The sequence below is a fragment of the Megalops cyprinoides genome, chromosome 7 (assembly GCF_013368585.1).
Source record: "Megalops cyprinoides isolate fMegCyp1 chromosome 7, fMegCyp1.pri, whole genome shotgun sequence".
Taxonomy (NCBI): Eukaryota; Metazoa; Chordata; class Actinopteri; order Elopiformes; family Megalopidae; genus Megalops; species Megalops cyprinoides.
In genome coordinates this window covers 32,530,265-32,544,354 of record NC_050589.1, presented here as the reverse complement: position 1 = coordinate 32,544,354, position 14,090 = coordinate 32,530,265, and the positions used below count along the sequence as shown (strand labels likewise).

Genomic DNA, 14,090 nt, shown 5'->3' with positions numbered 1-14,090 from the left:
CGGATTCGGCCCGCGAATAAACACCGCCCCCACCGCCTCTGCTTCCCGCCCCTCCTATCTCCCCATCTCTCTCCCTTCCTCCTCATCCCTATCTCTCATCCCCCCCCCCCCTCCCCTCCCACCCTGTGTTTTTTCATCGTACCGTAACTCGCCCCCCCCCCTCTCGCAGTCACCACATTCTGCCCTTCTGTGAATATTTATCTTTTCCCCCCCGTTTCTTAGGCCTGTTCCCTTACTCACAGCAGATCACCTCGTTCCCCCTTCATTTCAGCATAAAAAACTGCAAGTGAAACCCTACAGAGTGCCTTGCCTTACATTTACATTTACATTTATTCCTTCGGATGCTTTTATACAAAGCGACTTACAAGCGAGGCAGTGGCAGATCCTTGCTCTGTGTACCAACAGCCCTGCATTGTAGCCGCTGCCTTCAGCATCCATTCACATCACTGTTCAGCTCAGTCCTGGATTCAGTCAATGTTTGTCCCACTAGCAAACAAATGCAAGTTTTACTTTTCAATCGATACAAACACCACTTTTTTGCATTGATTGCCAATCGCTAAACTCAATGAACTGTGTTTGTGGGGGAAAAAAAGAGTAACATTTGTCTTTCATTGTGAGTCAAAGTCAGGGGAAAATGTTTATTGAATCCAGGCCTCGGTGTTCCTCTGTGATATCTCCCCGTGCCACACTGTACCCACTCCCCACCTGCTTCCACTGTAGCCCTAATCTCCTTCCCGCTCTAATGCTCAGCGGCCCGGAGGGAGGCCCGGCTCAGGTAGAAGTGCACAGTGGGTCTGTTTTGTCTTCCAGAGGTCAGACTGCGACGCAGCCATTGCTGTAGTCTGGAAGGCTTGGCCGCGGAGCCGGGCCCGTCCGTCGGTTTTCGGCTGAAAGCAGGAACAGGCGGGGAGAGCCCCAACCCCGGGGGCTCTGTGCGCTCGAGCTAGCACCGTGTGCCTCCACAGCTGGGTTTGTGTTCAGGAAAAAGGGAGGGAGGGGGGGAGAGGGAAGGAGAGAGAGGAGTGGAGGGTTGGGGGGGGGGGGGGGGGGTGTCCAGCCTGCAGGAAGTCCTGCGTCAGGGTTGGCCCGGGAGATGGAATCTGGCTTGTTTGTTCTGGCGTTTCGCTGCCCTGCCACTGGCCCCCTCGCACCGAGAGAAAGAGCACGCGCGCGCGAGAAAGAGAGAGATGGAGGGAGAGAGAGATGGAGGGAGAGAAGGGAAGTTGGAGCGAGGGAAATTTGGAGCGAGCGAGAGGGGGAAAGTTGGAGAGAGGGGAAGGAGGAAAGGAAGGGGGGAGGGGGGAGTGAGAGATTTAGGCGGGGAGCTCCCTGTCTGTTCTGCTTCCCGGCCAGCCGCTCCAGTCCGACGTTTGCCATATGATTTAATGTGTGCGTTTGGGCGAGTGACTCGACCCTCATTAAGCCCTTTACGATGCTGCCTGGAACCAGCGAACGAGGTCTGAGGTGTGGACTGCACTTTGCATCCTGTCTGCGTTTGTCTCGTGAAACCCACAGAGGGAAGGCATTTGGAGAAGTGGCAGTCTGTTTTTCGTGCCAGTCAAAGCTGCACGAACCCAAACCCCCCCCCCCATCCCACTCCCCCTCCCTTCTCAGGGTATTAACCCCCCCAAACCCCCCCTCCCCCAGACTTTACTCTGCCATCTCTCGTTATATAGTCAGATACTGAAATCATGGCTGTTTCCTCTTGTCAAACAGACATGCCAAACAGGACTGGGGGATGGAAAAAGAGGGGAGAGATTTTTGGTTGGTGTGGTGGGCAGTTACATAACCCTGACTCTTATCAGTGCTGGTCTCCCACCCCCCACCTCTGCGCCACACTGACGCAAGCCCAGGCAACCCTGCTTCATTCATCCCACTTTCTGCCGGGCTCCAGGGGTCACAGGTCGACAACTCCAGCCCAGTGCACAGCCAAGCCTCTTCTGTGTGTGTGTGTGTGTGTGCGCGTGTGTGTGCATGTGCATGTATGGTTGTGTTTGTGTGTGTGTGTGTGAATGTGGGGGTCCATGCCTATGTGTGTGTGCATATGGTTCTGTTTGCACTTTGTGTGTGTGTGTGTGTGTGTGTGTGTGTGTGTGTGCGCGTGCGTGTGCGCCTGTATGTGCACACACGTGTGCGTGAGAGCGTGCCGGTGTTCTGAGAAGAGCAGAGATGATTGCTGCAGCTGTGAAAGCGAGAGGCTGTGGAGAGCAACATCGCCGCTCTGCTGCAGCTAACAGCTCCCGCAGTGTGTGGATAGGGACAGTGAATAGCCAGGGGGGACTCCTCCATTACAGCGTTATTTGGAATGCTCCTTTTATCTCGGTGTCGGGGGAAGCATTTCCTCTCCAGCCCAGCTGCCGAACCCCCAGAGGAATCGCCCCCCCCCCCCCCCCCCCCCCACACACACACACACACCCCCCACCCCATCCCTCAGCCATCCCCACCTCTCCCTCCCTTTCCCCCCCCTTCCTGGAGGGAAAGAAACGACAAAGTCCAGTAATTAGCCGGCGCTGGGCAGCAGTGCGTTAAGCCGCTCTGTGTGAGAGCGTTGCACAGTCATGTGCTCTGAGGCCCTCCGTGCCACAGCGGGGGGGGGGGGGTCTGGGATCTGTGTCATTCCCGGTCAGCGTGTGCGCTTCGCGCTCTGACCCCTGGCTGGACACGGCGTCAGAGCGTTCCCCCGAGCTCCAGGCCTCTCCCCCAGGCTTCGGTGCGTCAAACCCAGCTCCGCACTAGCTTAAAGGCCCTGCATGCTGACTGTAACATGCAGCCTCATGGTGGCTCTCTCACTGATTTGAAAACATCTCTGTCCTCCTCCATTTCAGGTGACCACCGCCTGCGTTCCTGCCCCCTCCTCTGACCTGGTGAGTCTGCCGGTGCGCTGGCTACATGCCATTTTGGCTAAATCTGGTATATCCATGAGGGTCTGTAAATGTAAAAGTGAACCAATGATAACCAGAAGGAATACAAAGTACTGGAAGTGCTAACCACTGTGGTCTCACTTTCTGTGATCTTTCTTTCTTTCTCCTCCCCCTTACTTCTTACTTTCCTTCCTTCCTTCTTTGTTTCTGTTTGTCTTCGTCTTTCTCTGTTCCTTCCTTTCATGCTTTCCAACTCGTTCCTTCATTCTTCCCTTTAATCGCTCCTCTCGTTCTTCTTCACGCTTGCTTTCTGTCGTTTGTTCGCTCTCTCTCCACTCACAGCAGCGGCGAGGCACAGCTCCCTCCAGACACATCCAGCACCTGGTGAGTCCATCCTTCTCGTCCTTCCTTCCTTCCTCCCTCCCTCCCGCCTTTCCTCTCTCTCACTCTCTCTCTCTGTGGCACTGAGCTCGAAAGGGAAACGCAGCTGTTAGCAGTGACGTGGTAGTGCCAGCCTCACTGACCGCCGCTTTAGCATGTGCAGTTAGCGACAGGTCTGAGAGTGATGTAATGCTGACTGTGAGTCGCACGTAAGGGTTCTCTTCCTCTCCCACCTCCTTGTTTCCTGGCACTGAGTGGTGGTTAATGTTGCGCTGGACTGGACTGTAATGTCCTGCTCTCCTTGTCTGTCGTCCCCCAGGGCTCCACCAAGTCTCTGACCTACACCAAGCAGAGGAGCACCCTGCCCAGGTGACACTGTATTTCCAACCACATTTGACTTCTGTCAGCGCCATTCTCTCTTGTCTCTCGCCTTTCTCTCTCAATTTTCTCTCTCCTCTTCTGTGTCTGTCACTTCATCACTGTTTCTCTTTGTCATGTTTCCTCTCTGTCTCTCGTTCACCATCTCCCTCTCTCTTTGTCCTCTCCTCTCCGCCTCTGTTCCTCACTCTTTCTGTTTTCTCTCTCTTAATTCAATTCAGTTCAGCTCAAAGGTGCTTTATTGGCCGGACAGACAATCGCTGTGTTGCCAAAGCAAGCAGCAATTCATCAGTCATCCTACATATACATACATACATACACCTCTCCCTCTCTGTGTGTGGCCCTCTGTCTCTGGCTCTCAATTCAGTTCAGTTCAATTCTCAGTTCAGTTCACTTTGTTTTATTGGCATGTACATTTACCGAGCAGTATCGCCAAAACAAACATGAACATAAATGTAAGACTCGCATCAATCGATTTATTATATAACAAATACACACATAATGGCTGCTCAATGTCTCATAGGCTATGACACTATTGGTTATGTCTGTATTAATTCCCTCCTCTGCCTGTGTCCTGCGGGGTGCAGGAGTTTCAGCGTTGACCGGGTGATGGACAGAGTGATGGAGCGCCACTACGACTTTGACCTGACCTACATCACCGAGAGGATCATTTCGGTCTTCTTCCCCCCGCTGCTGGAGGAGCAGCGTTACCGGGCCAACCTCAAGGAAGTGACCGCCATGCTCAAGTCCAAGCACCAGGAGAAGTTTCTGGTCAGTGCTGGGTCCCCTCGCACGTGCACGCAAACCCACACACTCATGCACAGGCTTACACACGCATACACACGCACGCACGCACACACACACACACACACTCATGCACGCGCACACACATGCATACACACATACAAACACAAACGCACATATATGCATGCATGTACACTGTTACACACATGCACACAGACAAACAGACACACACGTGCACACCTACAAATTCTCACACCCGGACATACACACACACACACACACACACATGCATGCACTCATACATGCATGCATGCATGCACACACATACAAATGCACACTCAAATACACACGCACACACAAACAGACACCCACAAATGCTCCCACATGAACACACATACATACACACATTTGCACGCACACACACACTCATGAGCACTCAGATATGCACGCTCTCTCTCTCTCTCTCTCTCTCTCTCTCTCTCTCTCTCTCTGTCTCTCTCACACACACCACACACACACACACACACACACACACACGCTCTTCACATCCAGCTTCACTGCCATCCAAAAGCCAAACTCCGCAGTAGAAACAGGAAAGAGCTTTCCGTCTGTGATGTTAGCTTTCTCCTCTAAGCCCCTGTGTGCAAACAGACCCCCTCGCAAAGCAGCGCCACAGCCGCGATTAGCGTTTAATAGCCCTCTGTAGTTCTGGGCTGCTCAGCTAGGAGCAGCAGAGTGGAAACACATTGTTGGCGCGCCGCCGCTGGCCCGCGATGTGACGGCTGTCATATTATCCCCTCAGCTCTTAAACTTGTCCGAGAGACGCCACGACATCACCCGCCTCAATCCCAAGGTACGAGCACCGAACTGCCGAGCGCTGCACTCGTCTACTTCTGTCTGTCCATCTGTTTATGCGCTCGGAGACCCCTCTGTCGTTACATGTACCCATCGGCTTGCTTATCTCTCAGCTAGTCTCTAGCTCTGTGTATTCGTTTTATCTTTCCATCTGTGCATCTACCTATCAGTCTGTCTTTGCATCTGTGCATTTTTCCATTTTTCCATCTTTGGCGCCATATTTATGTGATTCTGTGCGTCTATCAGTTTTTCTCTATCTCTCTGCACCTGCCTGTTCTTTTGAAATTATTACTTGTTTATACAACTGATTTATTATCTAATGGAATTCCCTCAAATACCTAACCCACCTCCTCCCTCCTCCCCCCGTCGCCCCCCGTCCCTGTGATCTCCTCATTCCTCAGGTCCACGATTTCGGCTGGCCTGACCTCCACGCCCCGCCCCTGGACAAGATCTGTGCCATGTGCAAAGCCATGGAGACCTGGCTGACCTCCGACCCGCAGCATGTGGTGGTCCTGCACTGCAAGGTCAGGGGTCAGGGGTCACGGCCCGAGGGGGGGTGTGGGGGGTTGGTGGGGGAGGCAGACTGAGGGGGTAGCAATCACCTCCTGCGTGGGGCGTGTGCGCGGGTCACGCTCCACGCATACCGGCGCTGTCCCCTTCGCTGGGTCCCTGTGGTGGCGGGTTCGATTGACACGCCTTCACTATGGTGGAAATGATGGTGATGAGGTTAACACGAAGTGTGTCTGGAGATCAGCGGGGTTGCTGCTCTCCTCACGGTCCTCTCCTCTTTCCCAGGGGAACAAGGGCAAGACCGGAGTCATCATCGCGGCCTACATGCACTACAGCAAGATCTCTGCAGGGTACATCTCCTTTGTCCATTCATATTTGTGTCCTTTATCAAGAGAAAATACATTCTGTAATAATGATGTAATATAGTGCATACTACAGTTCAAAAAACAAATACACATTGAGATTAGACCAATTGCAATATGCATGGGAAAAAATGTTATTACATTCGTGGTTGTAATAAAAAAATGATGAGAAAGTTATAATAATCAATCCTATGAAATAACCAATAACTGAACAGTTATTAGTTATTAACCAGCTATTACTTGCTGTCTCTTTGGCAACAGTATGTTCTGTGTGTCTGTCTTTTTCTCTTATTTCTGAGCTGTGAAAAGTCCCTTCCTCATCTACTCTGTGTGTGTGTGTGTGTGTGTGTGTGTGTGCCTGTGCGTGTGCGTGTATGTGTGCATGTGTGTGTGCGCGTGTGCGCGTGTGTGTGTGTGTGTGTGTGTGTGTGTGTGTGTGCAGGGCTGACCAGGCTCTCAGCACTCTGGCCATGAGAAAGTTCTGTGAGGACAAGGTGTCATCGTCCCTCCAGCCTTCCCAGAACAGGTAAGACCCGCATCCTGCTCTCTTTCCTCCCTGTCCCTCTGGCTGCTGCCTGGTGGTGATGTCTCAGGACACCTCTCTCTGTCCCTGCAGGTATATCTACTATTTTGGGGGTCTCCTCTCTGGGGCCATCAAGATGAACAGCAGCCCCCTCTTCCTGCACCAGGTCCTCATCCCCACCCTGCCAAACTTCCAGCCAGACGGAGGTATGCGTCACTCTCCACACTGCATGTGTGACTCTCTGTGTGTGTGTGTGTGTGTGTGTGTGTATGTGTGTGCGCCAGACTCTGTTTGCCTCAGTGTGTGTGTGTGTGCGTGCCAGAGTGTGTTTGTCTCAGCGTGTGTGTCGGAGTGTGTGTCTCACCGCATGCCTGCGATCTGATGACTTCTTGCACTTTGCGTGATTGCTTCCTCCTCACTGTTGGTTATCTTTAATCTTGAACAACAGCGGAGGAGGAGGGGAGGGAATGTCAGCACATTCCTCTTCGTCATAACTGTGTTTTCCCTACACCCCAACCGCCCTCCTTCTCACTCACCCTGTCTCTCTTTCTCTCTCTTTCCCTCTATCTCTTTCCTCCTTTCCCCTCTCTCTCTCCCCCTTTCCCTCTTCTCTCTCGTGCCCCCTTTCTCTCTCTGCCTATCCCTATCTGTTGCTCCCTTTCCCCCTCTATCTGTCTTTCTACATTTCTTTACCTCTCCCTCTCACTCTTCCTCTCTTTCCCACCACCCCCCTTTTTCCACTCTCTCTCCCCCTCCCTCTCTCTCTCTACCTTTCTCTTCCCTTTTCCTCTGTTTCTCCCTTTCCTTCCCTCTCCCTCTCTTTCTGTTGGACCAGGTTACTTCCCCTTCCTGAAGATCTACCAGTCCATGCAGCTGGTGTACACCTCGGGGATCTAGTGAGTATAGATCAGTGACGTCACCTGTGTGGGCTGTGCGTGATGGCCGTGCATTGTGGGTAACCGTGGCTTTGTTGTGCTGCAGTGACCTGCAGGGCTCCGGGGGCAGGAGGCTGTGTGTGACCATCGAACCCGCGCTGCTGCTGAAGGGGGACATCATGGTGAGCGAGGCTGCGCGACCTCCTTTCCCTTCCTCCGGGAAGGGGAAGCAATTAGGCGTCACACCCTGCTGCCAAAACCCAGCAACATGGTTCCTGCTTTCCATTTAAACACAGAGCGCATTACACACAAGCAGAAAGCTATGAAATGTCCTCTTCATTCGCTCTCTCTCCCTCTGGCGCCCCCTGCAGGTGAAGTGCTATCACCGGCGAGCCCACGGGGCAGAGAGAGACACAGTGTTCCGGCTGCAGTTTCACACCTGCACCATCCACGGGGCGCAGCTGTGGTTCGGAAAGGGGGAGCTGGACGAAGCCTGCAGCGGTGAGCCAAGCGAGAGAACCGAGGGAGAAGGGGCAGAGGGGATGAGACGCAGGGGAAAAGATGAATGGGCAGCAGTAAAGCCATGGGCAGTCCAGCCATGTTGTAAGCAGAAGGTTGGAGGCTCTATACTAAGGTGCTAAACAGGGTGTGCATTATGAATTTATTTCAGTAACACACGGCTGCATAAATGTAAAATATGTTAAATGCTTTGTATGTCATGCTCAATAAGGATTAAGCAAATGGCTTAAGCAGAAATCCAGTCAGGGACATGTTTAAACTGTGTGCAAAGGCTACTTAGGAAGAAAGAACCATTCAGAAAAGTCTGGGCTTGTCCGCAGCCTCTGTTGCCTTGAACTGCCTTGAGCTCATACTGGGTTTGTAAAACCTGTATGAGCTGAAATCTGAATTACTCCCTTTTTTCCAGATGACAGATTTCCCTCCGATGCTACAGTGGAGTTTGTCTTCTCATCCGGACCAGAGAAAATAAAAGGTGCTGATTTGTTCATCTGAATCCTGTTTGTGTCACTCTGAACACCTGGCTGTCCTGTTAGTGTATGATGACAGTTTACCTGTGTTCCTAGTGGTGTGTTGTCACCTCAGTGACCACTGTGTGTGTGTGTGTGTGTGTGTGTGTTTCTCTCTCTCAGGGCGGGAGTACCAGAGGAATGACCCCGCGGTTACCGTGGACTACAACACCGCTGACCCCGTGGTGCGCTGGGATTCGTATGAGAACTTCAACCTGCACCACCAGGACAGCCTGGAAGGTGACCTTGGGATCGCACTGTCTAAGAGGCAGAAACATGTAGTGCAGGGCAGACAGATCACACGAGGACATGCGAGGAGGTGATGTGAAGTTTACCTCTCCCTCTCTTCCCCCTCCCTCTCTTTCTCCTTCTCTCTCATTCTGTTTATCTCTCTCTCCCCCATCTTTCTTATTCTCTCTTTCTCCTTCTCTCCCTCTGTCTGTCTCGCTCTCTCTTTCTATCTCGCTGTCCCCCTTTCTCGCTCTCTCTCTCCCTCTCTCTCTTCCCTCCCCTCTCTCTCTCTCTCTCCCCTCTCCCCCTCTCCCTCTCTCTCCTTCTCTCTCCCCCCTCCTCCTCTCTCTCTCTCTCAGATATCTCCCACACTCGCGGGCCGTTGGACGGCAGTCTGTATGCGCAGGTGAAGAAGCGCAGGGGTCCGGGCTCCGGCTCCCTCACCTCCACCAACGGGAGCCCGGCGGGCAGCGGGGAGGAGAAGCAGAGCCAGCTGCTGTCCATCAGCTCCGACTCGGGCCACTCCTCCGCCCCCACCGAGCGGCTGGAGGAGCCGCCGCGGCCCCCGCCCCCCACCCGGCAGGAGAGGGAGGAGCTGGACCGGCTGCTGGGGGGCATCGAGGGCGACCGGGACGGGGGCCGGGAGAGGGAGCGGGAGACGGCCATCCTGGACGACGGCGACCCCACGCCGGAGCACTCGGGCACTCTGAGGCTGGGCCGCTCCTGCTCCTGCCGGCTCGGGTACCGCTCCCAGCGCTGCGGCGAGGCCGGCTGCGACCGGCCCCTCCTCCTGCCCAACGGCTACTGCCTGGACAGGGGCGGGCACCCGGCCGGCCCCGCCCCCCCCGGCAGCGCCGCCGCCCCGCCCCACCTGGAGCTGTGCCACTCGCACTCGGCCCTGCCCCCGCCCGACCTCCTGTGGGAGCGGCAGCAGGGCCTCCCGCACTACCCCCACCGGCCCTGCTCCGAGGGCCCCGCCCGCCACCTCTGCCCCTACCCCGCCCAGGACCTGCCCGTCCCGCCCCACGCCCACACCCTGCCCCCTCCCGGCAGGCTGATCTGCAGGGGCGAGGAGTACCCGCCCTACCACCACTCGCCCCACCCGCACCACGCCCACCCCCACCACTCGCAGCCCTCCAGCCCCTACCGCGACGTGCTGCTGCTGGACGGCATGGCGCCCCCCGGCTGCCCGTGCCGGGACTGCTGCTGCCGGCGCGAGGAGTCGGCCGCCGCCCTCAGCGCCTTCCACGCGCTGCGGCTGGACAGGGGGGAGGGGCTGCACTGGGAGCGGGAGGCGGAGCTTCACCGGGAGGCGGGGCTGAGGCGGGGCCGGGAGGTGTCGCTGCACTGGGACAGGGAGGCGGAGCTCCAGTGGGAGCGGGAGAGGGAGGCGGAGTACTGGCACCGGCGGGCCGCTGTGTCCCCCTACGGGCCGCGCCACTCCCCCCAGCCGCACGACCTCCCGGCCTTCACCTTCGACCCCCTGCCCTCGGGCCACCCCGCCTACCCGGAGCCCTCCCGCTCCCACTCCCACGCCCATTCCCACTCGCACCCGGACCTGAAGTACAGCAGCAGCAGCAGCGGCTATCAGACCCCCCGCCAGGCCTGCCCCTGCTCCCCCTACCAGCCATCGCCCTCCGAAAGTCGCGGCTACGCCTCGGGATACCAGTCAGAGTCCACCTCCCCCCTGCCCCCGCCTGTACCCAACTCCACATCCTGCGCCCAGGGCCCAGGTCCATCTGACATCCCCCCTCAGCTCCACCCACAGCAGTACCCTCCTGACAGACAGACAAGTGAGTCCACAGCTTCTGTTAATACATACGCATTAGAAAAATAGCTTAGAGCTTATCAGTACGCCACACTTTTTCTCATCCATTTTATCCAGAAGTCACTGCTTTGGTCTGGTCTTATATCCCTTAAATGTGACGCTGTTGCATTGGAGACATTGTGCAGAGGGATTTAGTCTGCGGCTGTGGGTTTGACATGGGCATTAGACACAATGACAGAGGTCATTCATTCGGTCCATTCTCTCCCTCCCTCTCTTAGTGGACGGCTCTGGTTGCGTTGGGGATGGTTTGCCTTGGCGGGACCACATTTCCCAGGGGTCCTTGAGGCGAATACACAGAGAAGCACGTGTCATTTCCTCCGCTGTCTCTGACCTCTCCGAGCCACCCACCCCTGTTCATACCAGCAGCCCTTTGCATGCCCAAGAAAGGTATTCATCTTTTCTTCTGCTTTGTTTACATATCCGCGTCAGTCAGTTAGTCAGCCATTTTGGTTCTCGTTTAGTTAGTCATCATGCTTTGTCATTATATTTTGTTCATTTTCGCACACATGTTCTATATATGGATCAAATATTCAGTGACTCACACTGAATGTGGTGTTAGCCTGGTCTGACACTGTTGCTCATTCAACTTGTATGGAGACACTTTGGTTCTTTTTATGCTGGAAGTTGCTCTGGATAAAAGCATCTTCTAAATGAATGTAATGTAATGAAAGAACAGAATGTCCATTGTCAGCATAGCAATTCAGACACCAAGGAACCACCTAGAGGAGGAAGCAGGACAGAAGGAATGCAGGAGTTGAATATGTCAGGTTATAATGCAGAATATCTGTGTTGTTTGTGTCACTTCCTGATGGAGGCTGTCTGTTTGTGTCACCCCCAGCCCGGCAGAAACAGATCTGCGTGTGACGGGCATGAGCAGTGGCCCCGCCCCTTCCTCTCCCCAGGACCGAGCCTACCCTGGCCCCCAGGAGCCCCCCAGCCCCGCCCAGTGCTCCTCCCAAAGCCAGCAGCCCAGCACTGACCCAGCCCAGGCGATGGCAGACACCCCCGATTCACCCGCCTCCCCCACACGGACCGAGCCCCAGAACCACTGCAGCCCCCAGTCCGCCACTGACTGTGCCCCCCCTCCCCCGGCGTCCCCCGCCGAGTCCAGTGTCACCCTGACCACATCCCAGAGCGCCCCGCCCTCCACCCACAGCCCCACCCCCAGCTCCCCGGGGCCTGGATCCCTGCAGCTGAACGGCGACACCCCGCCCAGGGATGGAACACCTGACACCCCCAAAGTGAGCTCCGCCCCCAGTTCTGCCCCCAGCTCCGCCCCCTCCTCCCCGCAGCCTCCGCCCGGCAGCCCTGAGCGGCCCTCCTCCTCGGAGCCGCCCGTGCTGGGCTTCGCCACCATGGGCCGGAGGCTGATGCTGGGCGCGGACGGGGCGGGGCACCTGCAGCCCTACCCCGGCGCCGAGGGCAACGGCGGCCAGCACAAGCCCCCGTCGCCTGAGGGCCACTCCACCCCCACCTTCCCCATTTCCACCAGCTACTACCCTGCCAGCGTCCCGGCCGTGCCCTACACGGGGTACACTGCCGTCACCATCCCCCCGCCCCAGCCCCCTCTCCCCGAGAAGCGCCGGCAGTCCGCGCTGCCAGGGTCGCCCAACGGGCGCGGCTCCACCCTGAGGCCGGCCACCGGGCCCCCCGGGGCCCAGCACGCGGGCCCCGCCGCCCCTCACCACGTCACCTTCTCCCCCTCCGTGGGGGAGGCGCCGCCCCCCGCGGGGCCACGCGAGGGCTCCCTCCCTCAGGGTGGGGAGGCGCAGAACCGGGTCAGCGTCAAGTTTGTCCAGGACAGCTCGCGGTTCTGGTACAAGCCCGGCATCTCCAGGGACCAAGGTAACGGCACACACACTCCAGCCCTCCCAGTGATAACACTATAAATACACAGCACCTGTCCGCCTGTATGTGCTCAGTCTGTCATGGAGGGGCCAGCTGGGCTGAATAAACACAATAACCTCACCCTCTCTCTGCCTCTATAGCGATCGCTGTGTTGAAGGAGAAGGAGCCGGGAACTTTCCTGATCCGGGACAGTAATTCCTTCCAGGGGGCGTACGGGTTGGCCCTCAAGGTGGCCACCCCCCCACCCAACGTCAACAGCCATGGTAGCAAAGGTAGCTGCTGTTTCTGACTGTTACTTGTTGATTTAGCAAACACTCTTCTCCAGGGTAAGACACAACCCTGACAACTTCAGACTTCAGCTGTCAGACACTTCAGTGATAATGTGTCAGAAAGCAGTGCTGAGATACAAGCATTCAGCCAAAACTGTTGTAAGCAGACACATAGTGCTGAAAGATGAAGTCACAAACATCAGTGTCTGTCTCCATGTGCACTTCAGAGCAGTTTCCAAAGCAATTTTCACGTCAAACAGGCATCGTAATTAATAATATTCTGCCAATCGTCGCTGGAAGCATACACGGGCAAAGTTTGATGCTGTTGGGATGGACTTCTCTGGAGGCCCATTTTTGCCTCATGAGGGGTTTGGATCTTTTAACAGCATTGCAGTGTCCCTGCCTTTAGCGTCTGGAGGTCAGAGATCGATTCCCAGCAGACCTGCTCTGATTCCGGCTTCTCCTTGCATGCTACAACATGACACCGTGACTTTGTGAACGAAATGCGAAATTGACCGATGACCGATAGAGACCATAAGCCGTCCTTTATGAACACGCCTATTTAACTTTTATTAGACCAGGTAGCTTTTCTTTTTACGATAGAGTCCTGGCCAAGAGGCTTACAGGAAAGAAAGAAGAACGCATTGTACAAGGTGCAATACAACACTGTTCTGATGGTTCTGCTGATAAATGTTGCACCCAGCCACACTTCCGTTAAAAGAATGTTAAACCATTGAATTAAACATGGTACAAAAGTGTCTAGGCATACTTTCTTTTGTAATAGACTCCACTCCAGAGCAGACACTATGCACACTGGAGTGAATTGCAGGTTATTGAGACTCTACCCTGGACCATATGCATATGGGGATTAGAGTATTTGCTGGCTGTGAAACGGCGAGCTTTAGGTGGGAGTTAATGGAGGCGCCTCTCCTCAGGATATGAAAGGCATGGAAGCTGCAGAGAGGTTGGCTCAGGGTGTTAGCGTTACTCTCACGTGTGTCTTCGGCTTACCCTACCCACGCCCCCTCTGTTCGCCTCTCCCTCACAGGGGGCGACCCTCTGGAGCAGCTCGTGCGACACTTCCTGATCGAGACGGGCCCCCGAGGGGTGAAGATCAAGGGGTGTCAGAATGAGCCGCATTTCGGTGAGTTGCAGACGGGGGCAGAGAGGGGCAGTTTGGCACGTTCTGGTGGAAAGGCTTATCTATCTAACATTGATTTTGATACACACGCTTCAGACACAATTTACATACGCGCATGTATATGAACAAAGAAAATGAATAGGTTTGCAGTTGTTTCAGCTGAATGTGAAGTCTTTTACAGCTTGCATGTAGTACTTTTGTTGTAGTTAATTGGACAGCAAAGTCATGATGTTGATCTTGATCTTGATTGGACTATGTG

The 14,090-nt window shown here is 55.3% G+C and overlaps 1 protein-coding gene across 5 annotated transcripts in view; it reads left to right on the top strand.

Annotated features, from left to right (window-relative positions):
• Positions 1 to 14,090, top strand: part of tns2a (tensin 2a) — a 45,836-nt gene that overhangs the window by 26,346 nt on the left and 5,400 nt on the right. For all 5 annotated transcript variants that reach the window (XM_036533319.1, XM_036533320.1, XM_036533321.1 and 2 more), the window contains 19 exons: positions 2,826 to 2,864; positions 3,204 to 3,245; positions 3,562 to 3,611; positions 4,208 to 4,391; positions 5,167 to 5,217; positions 5,621 to 5,743; positions 6,015 to 6,079; positions 6,534 to 6,617; positions 6,708 to 6,820; positions 7,450 to 7,510; positions 7,596 to 7,671; positions 7,861 to 7,990; positions 8,415 to 8,480; positions 8,638 to 8,754; positions 9,105 to 10,538; positions 10,792 to 10,960; positions 11,412 to 12,418; positions 12,562 to 12,693; positions 13,739 to 13,834. In XM_036533319.1, the coding sequence (XP_036389212.1) occupies positions 2,826 to 2,864; positions 3,204 to 3,245; positions 3,562 to 3,611; positions 4,208 to 4,391; positions 5,167 to 5,217; positions 5,621 to 5,743; positions 6,015 to 6,079; positions 6,534 to 6,617; positions 6,708 to 6,820; positions 7,450 to 7,510; positions 7,596 to 7,671; positions 7,861 to 7,990; positions 8,415 to 8,480; positions 8,638 to 8,754; positions 9,105 to 10,538; positions 10,792 to 10,960; positions 11,412 to 12,418; positions 12,562 to 12,693; positions 13,739 to 13,834 (4,039 nt within the window). The remainder of the gene's footprint in view (positions 1 to 2,825; positions 2,865 to 3,203; positions 3,246 to 3,561; positions 3,612 to 4,207; positions 4,392 to 5,166; positions 5,218 to 5,620; positions 5,744 to 6,014; positions 6,080 to 6,533; positions 6,618 to 6,707; positions 6,821 to 7,449; positions 7,511 to 7,595; positions 7,672 to 7,860; positions 7,991 to 8,414; positions 8,481 to 8,637; positions 8,755 to 9,104; positions 10,539 to 10,791; positions 10,961 to 11,411; positions 12,419 to 12,561; positions 12,694 to 13,738; positions 13,835 to 14,090) is intronic.